The following is a 27,173-nucleotide window of genomic DNA, read 5'->3' as shown; positions in this document are numbered from 1 at the left end:
TTATATGTAGATGATTTGATTTTATGTACAAAGAGACAAACTAATCTACAACTGTATAAAGATTGTTTAATGCAAAAATTCAATATGGTTGATTTAAATGAAATAAAACTATTCCTAGGTATAAGAATAGAAAGGACTAGAGACACTATTACATTAGATCAATCGATATACCTACAAAATGTTTTAAGCAAATTTTCCATGAGTGACTGTAATCCTTCAAAGTCACCTTTCCCGGCAAAACTAGACCACACTGCTCTAAACTCAGACGAGCACCACGAGGCTCCCTGCAGGAATGTCATAGGATGCCTCATGTCCGCGATGCTTTGTACGCGACCAGATATTTGTGCAGCAATTAGCATACTGAGTAGATATCAAAGTAAAAACAATGTAGAATTATGGATGTGCTTAAAGCATTTGTTAAGGTATATCAAAGGAACTGTAAATTTAAAATTAACCTATGAGAAGTGTGATTACAGGCAATTGATTGTAGGGTATGCAGATTCTGATTGGGCAGGCGATGAACTGGATAGAAAAAGCACAACAGGATATGTTTTCCAAGTGTTTGAAAACTGTGTAATATCGTGGAATACACGAAAGCAAAACACAGTAGCCGCCTCCTCAACAGAAGCTGAATACATGGCCCTGTTTGAAGCTGTGAGAGAAGCAATTTGGATTAAGTCCTTATTAAATAGTATTGCTATTCAAATAAAACAGCCGATTGTAATATATGAAGACAACAATAGTTGTATATGTATTGCCAATAATCCCACTAATCACAAAAGGTCAAAACACATTGACATAAAATTTCATTTTACTAGAGAGCAGATTGCTAAAAAGGTAATAAAGCTAGAACATATTTCCACAGGAAACCAACTAGCTGATATCTTCACAAAAATGGTGCAATCAGTGAAGTTCCTAGAATTAAGAAATAAATTAAGATTATTGTAAATATACTGATTAAAATAATAATGATTAAAATATGTAAATTAACCCTTAATCAAATGGATGATTTTTTTTGATAAAAATGTAAACCATGTATGGTTTTTAGGTAAGTTGGGTCCGTAGATTACGAAAAAAATGTTTTAAATTTTTTTTAGTGGGGGGAAAGGGGGGTTTTGCTATGGGAAATAATTTCCCACTATTCGTGATTGTTAAGCAAAATAATATCAAGTGGGAAACTATTTCCCACTATCCGGTACAGATCACAAATTTTAATCAATATTTACTACAGTTTCTATACAAGCTAGTTGCCGCTACTTTGCTTGTTTTTTTATAAATATTTTTTTGTTTTAGAAAAAAAACTATAAAATGATACAATAGTATTAAGAACAATATTTTAATAAGGAAATATGCAGTCGTATGCAAGTTGTTTGAGGTAACTATCGGAAGGAGAATTAATACTGTTGACATAGCATGAGTCGTCTTCCGAATCTGTGTCTGATAAATCAGAAATTTCAGCTATGTTTTCGACAGTCTCTTCTAAATTCTTCGTAGTAAGCGATATTACGTTTCTTTTTAATAATTGTTTCAAAATGCTGCAAATAAATAAGAAGAATCTGGAGTAATAAACCGCTTATACTTATCAAAAACCATACATATTAGTTCGTTCAATAAAGTTACATTATATTTTATGTATAGATAAATTTAGTATATTTTTACTGCAGGAACAAACAGTGGGAAATAATTTCCCACTTATTTGAACCTACGAAAAAGCAAGAAACACCAGTTTTACCGTGCCAATCACCATAAAATCCATTTGTAAAACAAGTTAAGTTTACAATAGTATTGTGGTTAGGTAATTAGCAGATTTTTTTCTCCAAAAATTTTGAAATATCGTCACGAGAACCGGTTTTTTACACAGAAAAATTGAAATCGTGATTTTGACATTGACGTTCGATGACAGCTTGCGGTTTTTTTTAAAGTGTTGGCATTAATAAAATTTAAAATTTAATCAAGATTATTTTGTTTCTAATGTTGATATTGATCAGAGTAACCAGTAAAAAAATAAAAATATTTTTTTCGATTCAGACCAAGTGGGAAATAATTTCCCTATATTTGATTAAGGGTTAAATAAAATCATATTAAAATGGTTAATTGTAATCTAAGATAAGATTATACTATGTGTGAATTGAATGATTTAACTGTAATTTGATGATGATTGTTATGTAAGTATTGGTAATTTGCAATGTATAATATAATAATATAAGACTCAAATTTTTGAGGGGGACTGTTGGTATTACAAAAATTGTAGTCTATACTCAGTCAATCACAATACTTTCATTCGTTCCATCACTAGTTCAGTGAGCTAACCTTGTAACGTTCATTCGATTCAAATTCATTCCAATAAACGCCGTTGCCCGGAACACTTGCTTTTTACTGGTTCTCCGCCCGCCTGTTTTCCAATAGTGTTAGGTCTGATTTCAGTAATCAGTATTTATGATAGGTTAGGTACTTACCAATATCTATACTTACCTGTTTGGTATCTGGTAGGTCGATGTGCGGTGCTCTGCTTCACTTGAAGAACCTGTATATAGTACGAAGAAGTGTCTTGTCCTAGGCATGCACCTATTGTAGTGGGGTTACCTGAGGGTTACCTCCACCAAACAGCGTCTCTCGCTTGTAAATTTGACGTAACTCGTATGGATTTGACAGATGTTTGACAGGCGGGCGCCGCCGCCAGATTATTCATTTCTAATGTATCGGCCATATCGGCGATGGTACGGTAGCTGTACCAAACTAATATTTAATCTCAGATATTTCTACCAACGTCCGTGTGGTATGTTCCAACGCTTACATTCGGAACCCTGTAGGTACATACATGTATGATGATGTCTTCCATGCCGATACGGCCACGGCGACTGCTAGTGGAGACTTAACCCTATGTTCGACCGCATATGCCAAGTTTCAATTAACCATTTTCGTAATTGTATAAGTACATAAATATGTGGGGACATCTCACACACGGCCATCCGACCCCAAGCTAGGCAGAGCCTGTGTTATGGGTATCGGACAGCTGATATATCTAAACAAATATATAGATAGATGTGGGACCAGGCGGTGGAAATGAGAACCAAGCTGATTTAATCACTGAATCTCGTTTATTATAGGTAAAACATCTTTTAAAATAATTATTTATATTTGAGCACAATTACATTTTTGCTAATCCTCCATTCATCGAGTCCAACTTCCTTTCATAGACAATTATCGATACTTTCTTTCTTTCTTCACACACTCTGTTCATCCAAATAATAATAAATGATAATGTTCCATTCCTACATAGATACATATTAAATATATAAATATCAACACCTGAGACCCGAGTACAAATATCTGTCTTTAAACAAATATCTGCCCCAGCCGGGAATCGAACCCGTGACCTTCGGCATAGCAGTCATGGCCACTAACCACTACACCATTCAGCCGTCAAGATTAGACTCAATTCGCAGGAGATACGATATAGATAGATAAATATTAATAAGTAGGTACCTACTTACCTTGTAAGACCCGAACTTTACAAACCAATCTGGAGGCACCAAGTCGAGCAAAAAAGCGGCACGGCCGTACCATCCTTTTCTGGAAGCAATTCAGGCCATTTTCAACCCCCTGTAACTTCGTTGTGGATAAAACTAGAAGACTGAATTTTCAAAAACCATGCAGGCATTGTAAAAAGACACGGTATATTTAGAATTTCATTAAATTTGAAACAGTAGTTTAAGAATTATAACGGGTCAAAGTTTTTTAATGTTGTCACTGACTCACTCACTCACCGATCATAAAAATTCTAAGGCACTTCTAGCAGACCTAGAAGCTTCAAATTTGGAATATAAGTAGTGTTTGGTGTATAAATCAAGGAAAAAGTAAAATACTTGGGGGCACGGCAGTGCCCCCACCAACTCCAGTAATTTTTTTCAATTTTGGTCCAGTTTTCTAGATAGGTTCATAACAGCTTAAATAATTTCATAATCACATATCTGGGGGCACGGCAGTGCCCCCATCAAGTTAATATAGGCGCACGGTAGTGCCCCTGCCAAATCGAGCAAAACATACCCGTAATGCAAATTAAATCCGCAAAGGATGGATTACCTACCTACGGACAAAGCACATCAGGCTACCAGTGCTACCACTTATAGTCAAATTTTCTTAATGTAGGTACAATGAACTTTGTGTATTGGATACTAAGGTTGAAATTTAATTAGGGAAATTTGATGCAGTACGAAGTATCAAAGTTACGTTTATTCATTACGTACCTACATTACGTAGCCAAAAATAAAGATTCTTGATTCTTACCTCAAGTTTGCGATTTATGTAGGTAGGTACCTACCAAACTAAGTTAACGCACCTACGTACCTAGAAGATACCGAAAAGAAAAAAAGTAGAACTGTCTACAAAATACAAAAAGAAATGAGATCCCATCAAAAACAATACTTGTCAGAGACACATGTAAACACGTTAATTAAATTATTTAGTGCGATGACCAAGTCAATATATTTATATAAAACATTAAATATTTTTAAGAATGAGATGCGTGCGTGGATAAGACTTGGTAGGTATTACATGGATCTCACAACTTTTTACCGTATAACAACTGAGTTACGAGACTTGGTTTTTTTGACAGTCGTGAGCACAAGTTTCGAACCTCCGTTAACGTTGCGTATCGTCAACTGTCACTGTCAAAATGTAAGGCAAAGTTAGTTCCAAAAGTGACATTTGTTTTTTCCATATGTTAGGTGGAATTTCACCAAACGCTAAACGCTAAATACGTTTAGCGTTTGGTAGAATATCATACGTCTGTCAGTTAGTACAAAATGTATTTAAAATTTGATTTAAATACGTTTAGCGTTTGGTAAATGTGACCCTTCGTGTAGATTCGAAAATAGTATCGAATCCTATGCTCGCTGCTGCCTGTTCGTGGTCTCCACTCGAGAACTCGTCTACCCCAACGGTTATCGGTTCTTCGGCAGATATGACCAGTATATTGGATATATTTTGAGAATAAAATATTTTGCCAATTTATTTATTTATTTATTTAGTTATGAAAACCAACAGCGTAACATTAAAAAAAACTTAATCTAAGTTACATAATTTGTGAGTAAGGGTAATAACAGGTCTTCCATTATAAGCTAATAGTTGGTGGGACAATTACATATTCTGATAACAACTAAAATTACAGAAGTAAATAATTATTCTAACTTAAATACTGATTGCCAATGTTATATTTTGCAAACAAAGCGTAATATTTCATCATCATCATCATCATCAGCCAATAATCATCCACTGTTGGACAAAGGCCTCTCCCAACGAGCGCCACAACACTCGGCCCTCGGCCTTCCTCATCCAACCACTACCGGCTGCCCGCCTAAGGTCGTCAGTCCAACGGGCAGGAGGGCGCCCCACACTGCGTTTGCCTGTTCGTGGTCTCCACTCGAGAACTCGTCTACCCTAATGGTTATCGGTTCTTCGGCAGATATGGCCAGCCCACTGCCACCTCAGCTTGCATATTTTGACAGCTATGTTGGTAACCTTAGTCCTCTGACGGATAACCTCATTTCTGATACGATCCATCAGATAAATCTCTCTCTCCATAGCACGCTGAGCGACTTTAAATCGGTGGACCAGTCCTACCGTCAGTGTCCACGTCTCTGCACCATACGTCATCACTGGCAGGACGCACTGGTTGGAGACTTTTGTCTTCAGGCTCTGAGGAATGGCCGAGGAGAATATGTGACGAAGTTTCCCGCACGCAGCCTAACCTAGTTGGATGCGCCTTGCAGCCTCCTTGTCAAAGTTGCTTCTGCCTACCCGAATAGTCTGCCCGTGTTAGACATATTCTTGCACAACTTTGTTGCCTCACCAACGATGACCGGGTCCGGTTAGATGTGAGCATTGTACATGACTTTCGTCTTTGACTATCGTCATATATAATCTCTACTGAAACTCAGCTGGATGCTAAGTGGCCTGATTGCTGCTTCCCGACGTGAAGGCCTCGTATGCGTAATATTTACAGCGCACTAATTCAATAATAACTAGAGAGAGGGAGAAATAAATAATATATCATCAATATAGTTCTTGATTTTATTATTTACAAGGATAATACAAGAGATATAGGTATCACATCCATCTTAATTAAACAAATATACCAAGTGACAAAATAAGTAAATTTCATTTAACAAGGGTAGCTTTAATATAAAAAAACACCACTTCAGACAATCACTACCTAGATGTAAATAACCGTAATACACATCCACGGTTGCCGAACTATTCCCTTATTTACAGTTCATGCTCTTGGAAATCGTTTTAAAAATAATTTAAGAAAAATAATTGACATACTACAAATCATTGGCCGTAATACTTACATAAAATAATACTAAGTAAAAAATAAAATGTTTTTTAATACTACTCAAAAATCTCAGGGTAGATTAGGTTCATTACAGTATAGCTACATTCAATCCAGCTACTAAAATACAAAATCCGCTAAAAATAGGCCTTTATATTTAGGAGTGTTTTGTGAGTAAATTATATTGCTTTCTCAGTTTTTTATATTATAAAATAAAACTTATATTTTTTATAAATGTGTCATTCAATGCGCAAATACCATTTTTCAGATTTAACATACAAATTGCGGCGACAACTCAACAATTTGTATAATTGTAAACCTGCACTTTATGTACAATGGCCACTAGCGGCGCCCCATGAGGAGGACTTCTATACAACAGAGTTGCATCTCATCTGAATTACATTGATTAAACCATACGGTTAAATTTATAAGTGATGCGGATACGGATGTTCTGAAAAAGATTTATGACTTTTCTCCATTACAATATACAATATCAGACTATACAGCCGCTTCCTACAGTGTAGAGCATATTAAATTTTAGACTTTCAATACGCTAATGTTACATTTCAGCTGGCTGATTATTATTGGGGGAATGTTATATTAAATGTGCACATCCATAATGGGATCTTAAGATGAACAGAGTAGCAACACTGGTGTTCTCTGATGGAGCGCCGAGCGAAGAACGAGACACGACGATTCACATCACTTCAGTCCGCACCACGCCACCGCGACCGTGGCGCCGCCTCACCAACATGGCACACTAGCAAACCACAACCCATGCTGAGCCATCCTCAGTAGCCTTTTTGCAATTAGATATAATTACATTAACAGCAAACAGAGTACTGAGCAATCAAACATTTCCTTTACATAAGTCTCAATAGAAAGGAATGTTCCGTTTCTTCTACAAGAAGTCTCAGTGAATCGATATAAAACTATAGTTTGTACTTAATACATCTATACTCGATGCGTGCACAGGGTCATCACACAATATAAAACAATTTAACTCATAAATCTCATAATACTTATAAAAATACAATAGGCTGTATGAAAATATTACTAATATTAAAGAGATATAAAACGGATAAATAACGCCTTACGTCTTGTTTCCATAAATGTTAAGTAATCTTTTCTATTATACATAAAAGCAATATTTATAAGATTTGTCTTTTCAACTTGTAGTCATCCATGTCTCACACACATACATAGTTAAATTCTACAAAATATTGGGGCAGTTTCATAAGAAGACGATTTCATTACAAGAATAATATGATAATCTATGATAGATAGGTCATTTACACCGGGTATTTAACATACGATACAACCTTAGTGGAGGACTACACTGTAGCACTGGGACTACCGTCGGACAATACAGCATTCACCACAATATACAATACACTTACTTACAAAATATATAGTTTTCAATTAAACGTTCTACATACACACTCTATATGGCATTCACATTTGTATCTAGTTCTCATTTATAATTTTGTAACAATAAAAAACAAACTACGAACAAAAATAATTGAGATTGGGTTAAAAAAATACTATATTGCTTGTGATACAAAAGTAACACGATAAGCGATTAAATCCAAAATAATTCGGGTTTGACTAGTTAGTCGTTGTTCAGATTTCTTCCAAATAACCCTGATGGAGGGGTCATCAGATCTATGACATCGTGATTAGTCACCAAAATACAAAAATCTTAAATACTTTTCGAAAAAATATTGTTATAAAATATGGCATACGCTATTGCTTTTCAGTGACAACTGAATAGTTAAATATAATTTTTCATTACAATAAATCTGAGTATTTGTTCGAGCGCTCTGTAAGGATTAATAATCATGTTTTGTTCTGCAAACGAGTCATTCTCAAAAAAATATAAAGTAAAAAATAAGCATAAGCGATGCTGCGATCTTGGAACTAGGAACTTAATATTTACCTTCGAGTCATAAAAATAGTAAAAAAAACTGTAGGTATTGCTTATATAAATACTAAATAAATATTAGCATTATTGAAAAACGACTGAAATTATGTATTTTATAATACCTACTACCATAGTGGGTCATTTGCATTCTCAGGAGGTTCAAAGCTAATCAAAAGTCATCCATGAGTTTATACTCCCCACTTCTATAGAGCCTTACGTCACATCGGTTGTCGGTTACATCCTCGCTTCTCCTAACTAACGCTAAGAGATGGACGTTTATTGGGAAGAAACGTGTCCATTGCAGCATTATCCAGTGGGGCCGCCAATCCAAAGAATGGATTCAAGAATGGTTGCCAATCGCAATCGAGAGATTTTACCGCCGCCGGTTGCGCCATCCGCACTAAGCTTCGCGTTTTCTTCCCCAACCCTGAATAATTCCTGCCATTCAAAGAGCTTAAGACAAAAAAGTGAACTAAGAGTTGAAAGTAACCTGGCTAGGTGCCCGCGCACTTTGTCTTCCCGTCGAGGAGCTTCCGCCACAGGTCGAACTGCTCGTGGAAGCGCACCATGTGGATCGCGATGCCCTTCTGCACCGTGCAGGGGTGGTACGACACCTTCTTGTTATAGAACTCCGCCGCGTGTTGCCGCTTAATCTTTAGTTTGCTGGCGAGCACTCCTGTCACGAAGACATCTTCTAGCCTCAAGTAGGGCTCTTGCCCCGCGGCTTTTAACAGTTCCCCCACCACGTCGGTGGTCATGAGGTAGGCGGGGCCGGTGGCGAAGTCCGGGAACACCTTGGGCGGGTACTGCAGCGGCGACACGTAGTACTTCGACTTGGTGGAGCGCCGCGGCGTGGAGCGCTTGATGACGCGGCCCCAGATGGTTCTACTGGCGTTCTTGCGCGCGTCGATGAACTTGAGCAGGCGCGGGATGTTGATGAACATGTCGTCGTCGGTCTTCAGCAGCCGCGGCACCTTGGGGCAGTACGTGTCCACCCACTCGAGCATGGAAAGCGTTTTGAGAGTCAAATTGCTGTAGGAGTCCCTTGAGTTGCCGATGATGATGTCCCCGTACAGCTCGTCCTCTGCCCTGATCGCCTCGGCCTTCGCCTCGGCAGGAGTGCCGAGGACGAAGGCGAAGCCGACGTCGCGTCGCGCGGCAGCGTGTCCCCACGTGAGGCGCACGGCTTCCCTGGCGGCGGCGTGGTCCGGCGCTGACGTCACCAGCACCAGCAGCCGCAGGCGCGCGCCCAGCGCGGGGCAGCGCTCGGCGCGCGGCCGCGAGTGCCCCGCCTCGTACACGTTACCTGTGACGATGATGCGCGGGTCCCGGCGGGGCGGCGGGGGCGGCGGGGGCGCGGGGGAGGTGTCGTTGTCGGCCGGCGCGGGCGCGGGCGCGGCGGTGGTGCTGGTGAGGTTGCGGGCCGCGGGGGCGGGCGCGGGGGCGGGCGCGGGGCGCGAGGCGCGGGGCGCGTGCAGCAGCAGCAGCGCGGCGCCGGCGCACAGGCCCAGCGCCGCCAGCTGCGCGCGCCGCGACCCCACCCACCACCACATGCCGCTACGCAGCCACCTGCGCGACAGACAACGCTGGTCAGTACCACACAACAACACGAGTTTGCCTAGAAAGAGGACTAGCAGTGGAGAGTGTTCAGTTGTTTTACAGGGTTTACATATAACATGCTGCACACGTAAGTTTCGGCTTAGTATACCCTTAACATGTCACTATTATAGCATGTTGTGGGCATAGCGGTATTAACTAGTTTTACAGTCTAATTAAATAACCCTTTCATAATTTCTTATACACTTTTCTTCATTCGGTCCTTCGAGCCGGATCGCGATGTATATGATCACCTATCAAAAGGCCGCTATATTCAACAACTCACACTAGTATATATTATGTATGGGGTATGGGTCTGGTTCAGTAGAGACTGCTGAAATTGATAACGTGTGCCGTGACTGTGCCGGCCTCATATAATTTAATTGAAGCATGATATTTATTTTATAGTAATTTATGTGAGTACTTATTGGCAGTTTGTTTTACCAAATGTGAATAGGCGTTGCACAAGGTACAAATATTATTCAGACCTGTTCTATTTCATCACCTTTTAATAGCTTTGCAAATCTTAGTAAAACGAATACCGGACGAAGGTAATAACTGCTCAGTGTGTGGAAACACACACACACACACATCAGTGGAGATCCTTCAAACAATGATCGCAGTTCGACCTTGATCAACAAATCGTGATCCTCTCATTACCAACTAACCTATGATGATTGATAGGATATTTTATAGAAAAAATGATGATTCACCGGAAAATAAAAGAGTTTAATGAGATAATCGTGACAAGGGCGGCCTAGACGACCTCCGCCGCAGTAAGGGATCCAAAAGATTAAACTAACGGAAGTATTTAGTTTATTTAACGATTAAACAACCAAGTTGATAAAGTTTTATCATGGCAAACAAACGCGTCACCTGATGTAACAGTTGAATTTATTCGGCGCATGATGATAAACAATAATCGAAACGGAATCACATCCGGGAATATACAAAAATATCGGCACGAGTAAATCTGAGTAGAAGGTATCCAAAATACAAATCTATATCAAATTATAAAGAGTTTCGCTTAGTAACTAGTACTAGCTCTAGACAATCTTGAAGAGAAAGAAAAGATGTGATGTATAACAGCTCTTTCCTCGCCATGAGTGCACAATGATTGCACAGGCCTCCTGTCCGCAACACCGGGGCCGACGCAACAACTGGTTTACTTCCAGTCACGAAGCAAAAAGAAAAAAACAACTGGGTAATCATAGTGCTGCTTCTTGCACCGAGGGTCTCAGGTCGACTCCCTCTGATGTCATCTTTAAACACACGTACACTGACAAATTACAGATAATATTCAAATAGGATATGGATTTATTGCACAAATATAAAAATAAGTGTACAAAGGGTGGACTTTACCTAATGCTAAAAGCATTTGATCATTGTAAATCTGTATCTTGTTAAAAAATATTATAATGATTTTTTTTATTTTGATCCGATGGATTTTTTACCTTTCCTAAGCTGTCTGTACAGTGACTGCAGTTGTTGTATTCATAATCGAGTGATGTTCTGCTAGTGTGTCGTGTATCCTTGTTGTGTGAGTGGCCGCGGTGTCGTGTTGCGTGTTGTCAACTGTCGTCGCATCGCGCGGTTTGTCGCACATCTCGGGTTTCATAAAATGAAGACTGTTCTGCTAAATTTCAGTATCAACTCTGTCCACAGTCTATAGGTATTATGTGCGCTTATCAGATGCTGATTTTGGAAACTTCTTGGATTAACAAACAGCTACCACCGACACATTAGCAATCATCATTCATAAGCAGCATTGCTTTGTCACACACCAGTCAGTTTTTGTACAAGTTTCGTCAGATATGGTCCAATAAGCATAATGTTTAACCCAAAGCCCACCAGCGCCGCCAAATGAAAAATAATCAAAACTTCGTAGTGCCGTAGCAAGTTTTCCCTATAGGATACAGATTATCCAATCTATCAGCGCTATTCATTACTCAAATTAAAAGAAGCCCAATAATCATTATAGCCAGAGCTGATGAGTGCAGTGAAATTGTATAAAACAATCAAGTACTTCGCCGAGCGCACATGCTGGCTGATTGCGACGCGCCGCAACCTTCACGGACGCTTCCGGAAAAAAAAAACATAAACTGTTGAACCTTGTGCAACAACTGCCTCACAGACTCATTTGTATTTACATGCCTTCTTATAGTTCTTTAACGTGCTGCACCAACATTGCTGGTGCATGCATCATCGTTCGAAATTATAACGCTCTCAGCGATTTTAGGAGATGTTGCCGAGTTTTAGAGATTAACAGGAAACGAATAGGAGGAAATCGCTACACGCATTCTTTGGATTTGTAAACATCTGCTTGTAAATAAAGATACGTCTGCACGTTAGCTCTGACTTAAAACGTTTATCACGTCAAATATTATCATGATATCACGTGGCAAAGAATTCATGGGTACAAGCTAATAAGCAAGCAGACGACCGAATGGCGTAGTGGTTAGTGACCCTGACTACTGAGCCGAAGGTCCCGGGTTCGATTCCCGGCTGGGGCAGATATTTGTTTAAAGACAGATATTTGTACTCGGGTCTTGGGTGTTGATATTTATATTTAGTGTCTATCTATCTATGTATTTGTGTAGATATATAAGCTGTCCGACACCCATAACACAGGTTCTGCCTAGCTTGGGGTCGGATAGCCGTGTGTGAGATGTCCCCACATATTTATTTATTTATTTTATTTATACCGATTTTATGAAGCTTTGTACAGGCGCTACTAATTTATACAGGGTGGCCCAAAGAGTGACGTCCAAAGGAAAATGTTTGATTCCTTAGGTCAAGGGGTAGCCCAATCACCCCCATGTATGTTCAGCAATTTTTAGTAGTTTAGGAGTTATGATTTTTTTTCCAATTTTTCTACGAAAATCGACCTCAGTGGATTAATTATGTTTTATTATTTTTTGGATAACTTTTTTAAAGCATTTTTTATTTTTGTGTCATCCTCTTAAGTTGTTCTTTTAACCATAAAAGTTTCAGCTTCCTAGCTGTAATGTAAGTTAGTTATTTTTTTATCGAAAGTTCGAATTATATCATCGAGCTAGACTGCTCTGAATTTTCTACTTGAAATTAAAAATTGAAAAAGATATTCTCATGGTGCCTTTTTAATTTTAAAAACTCCGCAAGGTTCCAAAATTACATAAAAATAAAAATAAACTATTGCTTAATACGGTATTATTTGCAGAAAAAAGCCTTCAAAGGTACCTGGGTGGAAATTACCTAATTAGTAAATTGTCTCAGAAAGTTGAAATATTCCTGTTATGTCATTACTAAGGACTAATTAAGTTAGAAAATGTATCAAATTAAAGGGAAAATTAAAAAGAAAATTAAAATGAAAATAAATGGAAAATTAAAAGGCACCATGAGAATGTCTTTTTCAATTTTTAATTTCAAGTAGAAAATTCAGAGCAGTCTAGCTCGATGATATAATTCGAACTTTCGATAAAAAAATAACTAACTTACATTACAGCTAGGAAGCTGAAACTTTTATGGTTAAAAGAACAACTTAAGAGGATGACACAAAAATAAAAAATGCTTTAAAAAAGTTATCCAAAAAAATAATAAAACATAATTAATCCACTGAGGTCGATTTTCGTAGAAAATTTGGAAAAAAAATCATAACTCCTAAACTACTAAAAATTGCTGAACATACATGGGGGTGATTTGGCTACCCCTTGACCTAAGGAATCAAACATTTTCCTTTGGACGTCACTCTTTGGGCCACCCTGTATATTTAATAATTATGTGGCAAACTTACGAGCAAGGGATGTGCTAGCAGTTAAAAAATACAATATGTTCTCACATAAAAACCTCTCCGTTTCAATTAGTCATCGACTCTTCGCTTGCGGGCAATTACAATAAGCATAAATTGTAAAAGACAATAACCTCCGGTTATGTATTTATCGCCACTTACGTAACATGCATAGTTGTATTGTAACAGTATGGTTCTAGTTATGTCACGTATATTTGTTCCACTAGCGTGGTCTCGCTTCGCTCATTCATAAGCATTAGAATTTACTACGCCAGTATTTACGCCATACTTAATTGATTCACAGCGATGTGGATAGTTAAACTATTTCTATTGATTGCTATAACAAAGAACATAAGTGAAACTGCTCCTTAAGGCCATAGCATTTATACACAAATATCATAACCATTTCATACGAAATTAGATAGGTTATACCAAATTAAATAATTGTTTGACATCGTGCTGAGAAGGTCACAAATTAGATGTGCGCAATACGCAAGCGCCATCACAGATCCGCCAGTCAAACACGTCAACTGAGCAATTTCATTTGACTTTTAGGGAGGGAACCTTCGGATCCGTTTATCGGATTGCGCAATGACTTTTCACGCTGGTTGTAGACATAAAACAATAATAATAGCCGAAGACATTTCGGCAATAGCACTTTATTGACTGTTCCGGAGAAGGAAAACAACTAAAATGTTATATGAATTTAATTGAGTAATCAAATTGAAGGTCTCTTTAAGTAGGGTAAATCGTGGTATAACTGGCATGTGTCAGTAACTGGCACTTTGACTATAAAACTAAATATATTAAGCTTTTGGATATAGTAAGACCATCTTTGATGTGTTTACAGCAATCTCCAATTATTCATTGATATTATAGTTTAATTTTACGCCCCTAGGTGGGTATTTTCCGGCGCTGGAAATTATCTCAGTCAAAGCGGCGAAGATCGGCAAAAAAATGCACGTGCGTTAAGTTTTTCTTAAGGAGACACCAAAATTTGTATGGCCTGTTTTCGCGAAAATAAATAAGTTTTTGATAGTGTGACAATAACAAGGAAGTAGGGGAAGGTCTAAACAATATCATAATAGCCCGATTCACTGTGATTTTAGTTGCTTTTGAGTTATATTTGAGGGTGCTAGTTACTGAAATGTAATTTATATCTTCACTTAGTAACTGGCACCCCCCTGCCAGTTACTAATATTTTGGGTTTTGTGATTTTAAGCTATTTTATACCTTCTATCGACAGAAAATACGATTTAAAGTGCACTGTAAAAACCCCCAGTGTCTAGGCAGCTTTGTTTCAATAACTGGCACGGGGCTGCCAGTTACTAATCTGCATACATTTTTTTTACGCACCAATAACTGGCACTTACTGGTGCGGTAAACATTTTTTTCATGTTTCTTTTCAGAAAAATGACTAAAATCAAGACAATCTACAGTAGTCTGTACTGCTGGACCTCTCACCAGCAGTGACACTGCACTCTGTTCTCGACCTTCCTCATCCAGCCACTACCGGTCAGCTTTATAAGGTCGTTGGTCCAGCTGGCCCGAAGGTATCCGCCGCTACCCTTGCCTGTTCGTGGTCTCCACTCTAGAGCGCGTTTGCCCCACTGGTCATCGGTTCTTCGGCAGCTATGGCCTGCCTAATGCCACTTGAGCATACAGAATTTAAGAGCTATATCGGTTACTCAAGTTCTCTTACGGATTACCTTATTTCTGATATGGTCCTTCAAAGAACCACCAATCTTTCCAATGCCCGCTGATCGATTTTGAATCGGTGGACCAGTCCAACCGTCAGTGTCCACGTCTATGATCCATACGTCATCACCAGTAAGACGCATTGACTGAAGACCTTTGCCTTCAGGCATTTATGTGAAAATTTGTCAAATGTTCCCTTATGCAGTCCAATCGACTAATACATATTTTGTTTTATGCACCTTACAGCTTCGTTTTCGAAGTTCCTTCTGCCTAGTCGAATAGACTGTCCAAGGTAGACATAATATACTGTTGCTGCATTAAGGCCGCTATGCATGTTACAACGAGGGAATTCCAGAACTGCCCAGGTCTAAATGGAATCAAAGGCTTTCTTATAGCCCTTGAAGAACTTGATAGAAACATGGTTCGTGATGACCTTATAAAACATCTTGAAAACATGACTTATAAACAAAATTGGTTAATGAGCTTCTGAAGCTGTTCGGGGATAGTAATAGCTTTCAGAAGAGCTGTACTAATTCTGTCTTTACCCAGAGCATGTGAAGCTGAAAGCCGTAAAAACCTTTAATTTCCGCAAGAAATTTCAGCTTAGAGGCAACTATACTACCGTCAGCAGTCTTCAACTTAGCCAGGTCACTTCTCCCAAGCTGCTGAATGAATACATCAAGGTCCACAAGCATTTGCTTTCTTCATTTCCGTTTCCAAATCCAAAGGTTTCTCGATTTGTTGCATTCATATGGACCCACGATTCGTCGCATACTTGTACTGTCATTTTGTCGTAGAAGTCGACCATTACAACGGTGATTTTGAGTCTTACCGGTACAGAACCTAGACAGGTAATTGTACATTACCTAATATCAAATATATTATTGATTCTAGAGTACTTATTGACCTAATTGCATGATTTTTTAAAATGTGCCAGTTACTGAAACATCATGTGACAGTTACTAATTTTTACTGCCAGTTACTAGGTTTTTTGGGGGTAGTGGATATAAACTTCATTAAAATCGAATATTAATCATATATCTTTACCATTTATGCCTATAATTGTTCGTCATCTTATTGCCAGTAATTCAAGCCTACCAGTGCTTAAATCAGGCCAATACTTTATTTTTAATATATTTTTTTGTGTTGCTAGTCGCTTAAACTGCCAGTTACTAGTACTTTTACCCTACCTAGTACCTACTATTAGATTGCCCAATAAGTTTAGTAAATTTCATGTTGATGTCATAGCAACTGATAACAGTTCTAGAGGATCAAATTAACAATATGTTTCAAAGATTTCCAAGAATTAATTTCTGACCAGTACAAACTCCTCGCGCTAAATCTATGATTTTGTGCGAAGCCAGAATAACGTGGAAATTTGGATATTATATCTGTGGTTTAGCATAACTATGGGAATTAACTAACAAAACCAGATCGGTGATAAGATCCGTTACCTAACACTAGACTTAACTAAATATATTTAAGTGTTACGAAGAGTAGGTCAATGCCTGCTATGCTACCGTACCACACACACATTAGCAGTTGACAATCCATAAGCAGCGTCGCTCGCCTGTCAAACATCTGTCAGATCCATACAAGTTGCGTCAGATCCATACATCTGTCAGATCCATACAAGTTAAGATTGTCATCGTCAGATTTGACAAATCGAGCGACGTTGTTGCTTATGGATAGTTAATTACTAATGTTCGGTGTTTTCGGTGTTGCAACCCACTGGCCGCCTCCAGCCTCGATCCCCAGTAGGTGTTCATGTACACTGTCGGCTCGAGCGTCGCCACTGTGAGGTCTGTGAGTCGTCGCGTTGCTTCATTATGATAAGCAGTTGGATTACATTGCTGCGTGTTATACAATCCGTTTATACTTTTAAATTAGACCATTTTCTAACCGACGACCGAATGGCGTAGTGGTTAGTGACCCTGACTACTGAGCCGATGGTCCCGGGTTCGATTCCCGGCTGGGGCAGATATTTGTTTAAACACAGATATTTGTTCTCGGGTCTTGGATGTGCCCGTAAAATGGCAATAGGCCCGCCCCCTATTACATTGGGACTAACATATCACTCTGGCGAAAAGTGGGTGCAGCAATGCACCTCTGCCTACCCCGCAAGGGAGTACATTATTACAAGGCGTGAGTGCGAGTTTTTTTTTTTTTTTTTTTTTCTAAAAGTGAGAACTTGGATTAACCGCGAAGATACTCGTAACTTTTTCTTTATTTTATTTCATACACTTAATTATTATATCTACTATGTTTTTTCAAAAGATGTGTTATATTTATATTTACTTTAATAAGGCATGGGTTATTTGTGTGTGCTATACATATAATTTAATATACACATACAGTGCTCCAAAATTGATAATGCGCATAGAAATCTTTGACAGATCGGTTGTTTTCGATTATGTGACGCATGATATTGACTCCTATTTCTTTCGAACAAGCTGCAAAATGCAAGTGTTTTTTTAAGGCTCTTACGATTTAATGATTTCTGTGTGAAGATCTGCATGTGCATTATTAATTTTGGACAAGTGTACACCCCTACTTATTCAAACATAATGCTCAGATAAGTAGTCACAAAAGGTAGGAACTTACCTATTAAATAGAAGGACAACACTAGCTCCCGACAGCTAACCAGCAACAACTGTCGAGCTGGCACATCACTAGCTCACACGACCCACGACACAACACTAGCCTCGTGCTGGGAACACTGCGTCACTGAACTGATGCCGACCCACTGATGAACTGAATCTACTGCTGCGAGTGATTGCATCAACGAACTAAATGTCTTCACTCATTGTTTAGAAATGCATCATCTGCAGATTTCAATCTTGAAAATTCGCGATTCTGAGTCTATTATTCTCTTAGTCTGATTTTGGGACACTGACAGAGATTAAATTATTATAATTATGTTAATTTATATAGCTCTCTGTGTTAAGAAAGTATTTAAATGACACAGACTTAATTTCTAAATCTGCACAATTAAAATTAAATATTTCAGCAAAAGTTCTGGATTAATAGGAACTACTTTGGTTGATAGTACTTTGGATACCACCAAAGACTCAACATCTCAGACTATTGAACACAATCATGTGTATATGCGCTCCCTACGTCTGCACTATCTCAACGATAAACCAACAGTCGTGGAAGCAATACAACACATACTAGGTACATTAACAGAAAGCACAACAAAGATAAATATGATTTTCCCCAAAAGCCTTAGACAAAGAGACAGAACACACTATGACGCAGAGTGATAGGATCCATCGCAATTGCAGAGATCAAATTAACAACGTGCCACAAACCGACAGAGGATGCACGAATTAAACTGCAGATAATGATAATTAGCTGTTACTGTGTACTTGTTTCGCGGGGAAAGTACCAGGCGAGTATGAGACAAGAGGATGTCTCGCGGCGGACCGGGCACTGGACTGACGGACTCCAGAGCTCACTGAGGCAGCTTCGGAGAACAGAAACAAGAATGCACAAAAACAATGCTTGTGTAAGCAAACAGAGGAACAATACGGAAATATGATAGAAATGGTGATTATTTTTTATAAATAAACAACTTCATTATGTTTTATAAAATAATATAAATAAACCTTGGTGGTATGGGTGAAAACTAGGTGGAGTGGGCCCAGGGTACCTAAGGCTTTGTATGTTTAATAATTGCGACAGTAAGTGCGATGCAGGCGGACCGCATCCTCCAACCGACAACGTGTTTTTTCCGATTTGGAAACCCAAGGCGAGTATTTTTTAACTGTTCACGGCATAGATAGACTGATTACAAACAACGATATAAATGTGTAAAACCTCATGCCCACTAGGAGACAAATGTGGATCGACTCTTATTCCCGAAGACCTCTACTCTACTGAGATGCCGATGGGGTAAAACAATGACTGCACTAGTCATACACTAATCAGCTCCAGGAGCCCCGGGCCGCCATAATACTTGCAATGAAGACTCTCCCACTGCTGGTGAGTGGAGCTCGAGCCACCTCGTGCATTCCCTCGGGGACTGGTCGCGTGACGGGCGAGGTTCAATCTAATTATACGCCGCATTCATCACCCACTGTACTTGTGTACCCGAGGTGAGAACTATTTATAATTATCGAATTAATTCACTTTAATTGTGCGTGCGACCTTGACAGTACCGCAACATACGAGAGTGCTTTGAGTGAAAAACTACAAATTATGCTCGTGTAAATATTTGCGGAATGATGGCAATGACACGGGTATCAGCTGAAATTAGCGAACCGAATAAATTATGGAAATTATTCGCATATTTCCATGTGTGACGTGTAGTTTTGTACCGTCAGCATAATAATGTACCTAATTACTAAGTATTATGAGAAGAAAATATAATAATTGACACAATTTGAAACAGTTAAAGACAAGTTGGTACAAGGCGGGCGAGATAACTAGACACCTGAGTTAAATGACATTTGTGTTTAGTACTGAGTGCAAAAAAGTTAAATCGATATTACCAAAAATATTTATTTTCTTCCTCCTTACTATCTGTATTTTTATAATTAAGCTCGGCTAGAAAAATAATAAACCACGCCGCAGCAAACACTGCGCAGTTTTAATGGAAATAATTTTATAAAGAAAATTGTTGCGAGAACGTAAACATAATGGCTCCACTACACGTCTACGGATGCATCTACAGACGTACGCGAATGCGTCTGTAGACAAATCTCTGCAAGCGACCACACGTCTGCTGATTGGTCAGTCTGAGTTCAATATCGGCAGACGCTACTCGCAAACATGGACATCGAAACCGATGCCGTCGCACCTATTTATGTGTTTAGTACTTTTAACTACTAATTGAGTTTGCATTGCAGTCGAGTTATCAAGAAGAAGTGGAGAAGAAACGATATGCTGAACTCACTGACTGAGGCGTCCGCGGACGTGTGGTGGCTATGCCGGACGCTCGCGCTTGAACCCTTTGATCTGTGCCACAAAAACCGACAACAAACGGATCGGTAGCAGATGCATCTGCGGACGAATACCTACCACAGATGCCCAAATCAACCCTCCATACGTCTGCAGATGTCATCTCTGGATGCATCTGCGGACGTGTAGTGGCGCCATAATATACATGTAGCGCTCCGATATTTGAAATTATTCTGGTTATCTAAAAACCCGCATGCAAAAAACATACTTACCTGTCTTTTGTTATATTGTAATAAAATGTATAAATATTTGTTTATATAAGTATTCAAGTTGATACCTACTTGTTAAAGTAGTAACAAAAAATATTTATTGTTAATCGTCTGATAATTCTTCGATAAAATTGCGATGGACTTATGCTAACGCTACAAAAGGACGAGAGCGGGGCCTCGCGCGGGGAAGCGGGGGAGAGATAAATTTTTGGGCCAGGTGTCTAGAAACTTTGCGCGGGTTATATACAGGTTGGATTTTTTTATGCCACCTGATAGGGTAACTCTTAATAACTCTTATGCAAAGAAAACCAGTTCACAAAAGTTTTCTAAACAAAAAAAAAAAAAACACGCACTCACGCCTTGTACTAATGTACTCCCTTGCGGGGTAGGCAGAGGTACATTGCTGCACCCACTTTTCGCCAGAGTGTTATGTTAGTCCCAATGTAATAGGGGGCGGGCCTATTGCCATTTTACGGGCACATCCAAGACCTGAGAACAAATATCTGTGTTTAAACAAATATCTGCCCCAGCCGGGAATCGAACCCGGGACCATCGGCTCAGTAGTCAGGGTCACTAACCACTACGCCATTCGGTCGTCAAAAAGTTTTCTATCCACATTATTAAAGATCACTTCATATGGTAATACAAAATTCCACCCCACATTATATTTAAAACTATGACAAGGCTATGATAAGGAGTTTCCCTAAGAACCTACACTACTCGTAAAAGTAAGATTTACAATGCAACATTTTTTATCACCTACATAAGTAGTGTTTTTTGAGAGCTAGAGACTAGAAAACATACATAATGTGAAACCAAGATATCTCAGGACTGGTGTACCCAAAGGTATCATCGAATATTTAAAGGTCTTTCATATTAAAAGTTAAAATATAAGTATTTTTATTTAGTTGTACAAGTACAACTAAAATAGTAAAATGGGGGGCTTGTCGCTCACGTCCGTAGGTACAAACCCTAGTTACCCTACACGTGCCCCCTGGGTGGTGCTAACGAGTGACAACGCCGAATGTCGGGCGGCGGTAAATCGACCCGACCTCCTCTCCTAGCAGAGGCGGCGATCTCCCGCCGTAAAAAAGGAGAATCACCAACACGCCTGCCAAGCGCGGTGATTATGGCAAATACACCTCCTAATGATGGAAAAAACAAAGCCCCGGCCCCCAGTCCCCGGCAGCCCCGCTATCCCGGACTCCGGTAGCGGTCACGGTAACGGCGGGGCAGGGGGTGCGAAGAATCTCCGGCAGAGAGTCGGCTACCAGCCCAACCGACCCTTGCACCTGGCAACATATAACGCACGGACACTGAGGGAAGACGTGAAGATAGAGGAGCTGGAAGAGGAAATCAGCAAGTTAAAATGGGACATTATAGGGTTATCCGAAGTCCGACGAGAGGGAGAGGATACGGAAATTCTCCAGTCCGGAAACTTGCTGTACCACCGGGAGGGCGACCAACTGTCCCAAGGGGGTGTCGGGTTCATCGTCAACAAGTCCCTCGTCAACAACATCGTTGAAATCGGAAGTGTGTCGACACGGGTTGCGTACCTCATCCTGAGAATATCTAAACGATACTCAATGAAGGTCATACAGGTTTACGCGCCCACATCTAAGCACACCGATGATGAGGTCGAACTTGCGTATGAAGACGTATCGTCTGCCCTGCGTAAGTTCACTACTCATTTCACGGTGGTGATGGGAGACTTTAACGCGAAACTCGGAAAACAAGAAGGCGGCGAGACGAAAGTGGGGTCACATGGATTTGGAGTCAGGAACCATCGTGGGCAAATGCTGGCTGACTTCTTGGAGAAGGAGGGCCTCTATATGATGAACTCCTTCTACAAGAAGAAGCCACAAAGGAAGTGGACGTGGATTAGCCCCGATGGGAAGACTAAAAACGAGATCGACTTCATATTGACGGATAAGAAGCACATATTCAATGATGTCTCAGTGATCAGTAGGGTTAAGACCGGCAGCGATCACCGACTCGTAAGAGGCACTTTGAATATAAACTGCAAAATAGAACGCTCCCGTCTAATGAAGTCCACGCTCCGTCCTACTCCTGCTCAAATCCAGGATCCCGAAAGCTTTCAGTCTGAGCTTTGCGACCGCCTGATATGTTTAGAGAATTGCGTTACAGTTGACGATTTAAATAATAGGTTTGTGGAAACTGTCCGAGAGGTAGGATCGAAATATTTTTCGTCCCGAACCAACCGAGGACCTCAAAAACTCTCAGATGGGACTCTGAGTCTCATAAGAGAACGGAGAGAAATGAGGTTGCAGTCTTCAGTTGATATGGTCGAATACAGACGTCTAAACAGACAGATCGCCAAAGCAAGACGTTGCGATATGAGACGCTACAATTGCAAGCGCATTCAAGACGCAATAGAGCAAAACAAGGGCTCCAAAGTCTTTGCTAGAGATCGATCTGTTCGGCAGACTCTGTTGACCCAACTGAAGACCGACACTGGCAACACCGTTTCATCAGTGCCCGAAATTCTGGGAGAAATTGAGAGATTCTACGGACAGTTATACACCACAACACAAAACCCTATTACCAGCGGTGCTCACGACAGCCGAGCGCCACTCACCCGACACTATACCGAAGATATTCCGGACGTCAGTCTAGACGAGATTAGTATAGCTCTCAAACAGCTAAAAAACAACAAAGCTCCGGGAGATGATGGAATAACGACAGAACTTCTGAAAGCCGGCGGTAGACCGATTTTAATAGCACTTCGGAGGCTGTTTAATTCCGTCATACTCGAAGGCACAAGCCCGGAGGCATGGAGCAGAAGTGTAGTGACTTTGTTCTTCAAGAAAGGCAACAAAGCCCTATTGAAGAATTATAGACCCATTGCACTTCTGAGCCATGTGTACAAGCTGTTTTCGAGAGTTATTACGAATCGTCTCGAGCAAAGACTCGACGACTTCCAGCCACCCGAACAAGCCGGGTTCCGAAAAGGCTATAGTACCATAGATCACATACACACGCTTCGGCAGGTTATACAGAAGACCGAGGAGTATAATCTACCTTTATGTCTAGCGTTTGTGGACTATGAGAAAGCCTTTGATTCTATTGAGCTCTGGGCGATGCTTCAATCCCTTCAGCGGTGCCATATAGACTATCGCTATATCGAGGTGTTGAGATGTATGTACAATGCTGCCACAATGTCAGTTCGATTACACGAACATAGCACAAAACCGATCCAGTTGCAAAGGGGCGTGAGACAGGGAGATGTTATTTCTCCGAAACTGTTCACCTGTGCACTGGAAGATGTTTTTAAGCTTGTAGAGTGGAAAAGACTGGGCATTAACGTCAATGGCGAATATATCTCTCATCTACGATTTGCTGATGACATAGTTATTATGGCGGAAACGCTGGAGGAGTTGGGCGAAATGCTCACAGACCTCAATGATGCCTCTAAACAAGTTGGGCTGAAAATGAACATGGACAAGACAAAGGTCATGTCGAACGAACATGTTTCATCATCGCCCGTAACTGTAGGAGGTGTCACCATCGAAGTTGTTGATCAGTATCCCTACCTAGGACAAGTGATCCGATTAGGTAAATCCAACTTCGATAAAGAGGTAGCTCGTAGAATCCAACTCGGATGGGCAGCGTTCGGGAAATTACGACACATCTTCACTGAAAACATACCTCAGTGTCTGAAAACAAAAGTTTTCAATCAGTGCGTGTTGCCAGTGATGACTTACGGAGCCGAGACGTGGTGCTTCACCAAAGGGCTTATCCACAAGCTCAGAGTTGCTCAGCGTGCTATGGAAAGGGCTATGTTAGGCGTGTCCCTGCGAGATAGGATTCGTAATGAAGAAATCCGCAGGAGAACTAAAGTTACCGACATAGCCAAAAGGATTAGCACGCTGAAATGGCAATGGGCTGGCCACGTAGCCCGCAGAGCCGACGACCGCTGGAGTAGAAAGGTTCTGGAGTGGAGACCCCGTGTCGGCAAACGGCGTGTCGGTCGCCCCCCAACCCGTTGGTCTGATGATCTGCGGAAGGTAGCGGGAAGCCGCTGGATGCAGATGGCGGGTGACCGTTTGGGGTGGCGATCGTTAGGAGAGGCCTATGTCCAACAGTGGACTAGGGAAGGCTGAGAGAGAGAGAGTACAAGTACACGTACCACCCGGAGCCGCACAACGCGAGCGCCGTGCGCGACCAGTATGTGCATGTGAGTAGCCCCCAAAATCTATATTGCAAAGTTTTTATTTGTACTGCCTCTCTTTGCTCAGCTTTTTAAATTTAAGAAATGTGGGTAATTTTGTAAGGTTCTTTGTGATTTGGAAAGTGCCAGTTAAGTTTATATTTATTTATATAACATTATTATGCTGACAGTACATAGTTGTGAATGGCTTCACAGATGTTTACTGATAATACTGATAATGATAACAGGATTACAACACTTATTATAACAAGATTGCATTACTACAACAACTTCCCTTTGTAAAATTATGTCAATAAAAGCTCTTTGCACATAATATCATACAGTAATAATTTCACCGGGAATGCTTGAATGTAATATGTTTCTACAATGTTTACGACAAATTGTCCTCAAACATTACAATGAAACCCTTACATTTTCTGCGATAGTAACAACAACTGTATCAACTAAAACTTTAAACTTCAGAGTGAACAGTTACATTTTAAGTACATACAAGTATTATGCATCATTATTATTGCAGAGTTACTGTAAGGCTCAGTATGAACTAATTATTGTAAGTCAGCAAAAAGAAAGAAAAGTATATTGAATATGTAATGAATGGTGACATGTAGTTGTGAGAACAGTCGGGGCTCCGAACAATGACCACACAATGGCTCAGTTCGAGACACAGTTACTGAAGCAGCAAATATCAACATGCACTGTTCACTGTAATGAGCTTCACAGAGAATCTAATAGCTATTTAAATTTGATTTGCAAAGTTATTATTCATACTTACTGCTCTTTTGAATGTAAGCTTCTATGGTAATGTGCAATCATAGTCTATTATGAGGTAACAGATGGCCACTCACTAGGAGCTTAGTATGTATGAATGTAAGTTTGTGATAAATTTAGTTTGAAACTTATTTATCAATGTATGATAATAAATTGAGCTTTAGTGAAAACTTTAGTCATCAATACACTAAGGATTTGTAATGAAGTTGGAAACAAGTGAAATACTCAGTCAGACCAGACGCCTGTTAGTTTCAAACTTAAACATAAAAAACTTTACTTTTTCAACAAAGTAACCAATAAGTGAACCTCATAGTCACTAAAAACTGATAGGAAACACAATTTGGTAGAAACATAATGGGCCGCAGGAAAAAAATGTGTTATCAATCCCTTCAAGGAAACAGATAACAGTTTATTGAACATGGTGTCCCCCGGCACGTGGATGAGTGCTTGCAAGGGCATAGAAATACTTAATTTGTTTTAATACTGTACTATGTAATATAGTAAATGGATCTACCTAGCTAGTTTTAAAAATTACTGAATTTTAGCTTACTTATTACAAAAATTTGCAGAATTGTGAGCCTTACCCTAAATTTAGTAGGTTGATTTGTGTTCAGTGGGTAAGTAGGTACAAATAATCAGTTACTAGAACTTTTATAATAGTTAAGTATGTAAGCTATGTTCATTCAATGCTTAATAATATAATATTATATTCTGAATGTGTATTGTGTGTTCAGGATTAATTTATGGGATACAAGTAAGGAGCTTGTTGGTATGAAGAGGTCGAAGAACTGATATTTATGCTTTAAGGAAAACTATGTAGGTAACTTGTGCCTACTTACAACTAGCGAAAACACACAAAACGAGTCGATAATTTTACCAAAACTAATGACGAAAGCTGCGTTTATCACTCGACCCGAATATTAGCACTGACATTACAAAATACACTCGTAAAATTCAAGTTGGTTTACTTACCATTACTTGAAGCGACGAGGGAAGCAGGCTACAGGTGAGCTGGGCAGTGTGTGACCTCCTTGCTGGTCCACGGAGGTGGAGACAGGCCGGCTGGCCTCAGTCTAGCTGCATCGCGGCGGCGTGAGTGGAAGAGCAGAAGGGAAGACGCGGCACCACACTCTCATGTTCGAATCAGACTCACGAAAAAATACAAATCGACCCAAAATTCCGTGATGACAGCGTTTACGGATAATGAAGGAATGACACTGTTGACAGGAGGGAGCTTCGTAACTGACAGCTGTCAGTCGGGTACGTTTCGTTACTGCTATCGTCGATTTAGCTTGAAAGCATTATTCAAAGTTTAGATAAAAACATCGAGCTTTTATTTTTGTAGTTATGAGATAACTGATTATAAATACCTAATTATTATTTGAATAATGCCGATAAGATATGAGATGGATAGATAGAGATTAAAAAAACCCTCGGAAATGAACTTTTTTTTTCGATCTCCCATACAAAATCCCACAGTAGGTAGATATCTATCTAATTTTGTATGGGAAATCGAAAAAAAAGTTTATTTCCCAGGGTAGGTTTCTTGGGGAAAGTTTAGTTTGACCAGTAGATCACGTGTTTTCAGTTTTCGGGAGCATGTCATACTAACTAGGTAGGTAACTATCTAAACTAATAACTACTTATAAATAACTACGAACTAGTTATACGAAGATAGGTAGGTAGGGAATATGTATAAACAGTGCATTTATTTTGAATAT

General features: G+C 39.8%; 1 protein-coding gene across 2 annotated transcripts; it reads right to left on the bottom strand.

The window, feature by feature from the left end:
- Positions 1-6,058: 6,058 nt before the first annotated feature.
- LOC105398750 (beta-1,3-galactosyltransferase 5) lies at positions 6,059-26,679 on the bottom strand. Of its 2 annotated transcripts, none has more exons than XM_038111207.2 (2): positions 26,425-26,679; positions 6,059-9,827 (listed from the first exon to the last, which is right to left on the bottom strand). In XM_038111207.2, the coding sequence occupies exon 2, from the start codon at positions 9,809-9,811 to the stop codon at positions 8,753-8,755; it is 1,059 nt and encodes a 352-aa protein (XP_037967135.2). In that variant the 5' UTR covers positions 9,812-9,827; positions 26,425-26,679; the 3' UTR covers positions 6,059-8,752. The 2 variants fall into 2 exon arrangements, with proteins under 2 accessions (XP_037967135.2, XP_037967136.2); XM_038111208.2 differs by lacking the exon at positions 26,425-26,679 and adding an exon at positions 17,923-19,364.
- Positions 26,680-27,173: the final 494 nt, after the last annotated feature.

This window comes from Plutella xylostella, chromosome 28 (genome assembly GCF_932276165.1).
Source record: "Plutella xylostella chromosome 28, ilPluXylo3.1, whole genome shotgun sequence".
Lineage (NCBI taxonomy): Eukaryota > Metazoa > Arthropoda > Insecta > Lepidoptera > Plutellidae > Plutella > Plutella xylostella.
This window is presented reverse-complemented; position numbering and strand designations above follow the sequence as displayed.

Coding starts and splice junctions, on each gene's coding strand:
- LOC105398750 (XM_038111207.2), bottom strand. CDS start 9,811: ATGTGGTGGTGGGTGGGGTCGCGGCGCGCGCAGCTGGCGGCGCTGGGC.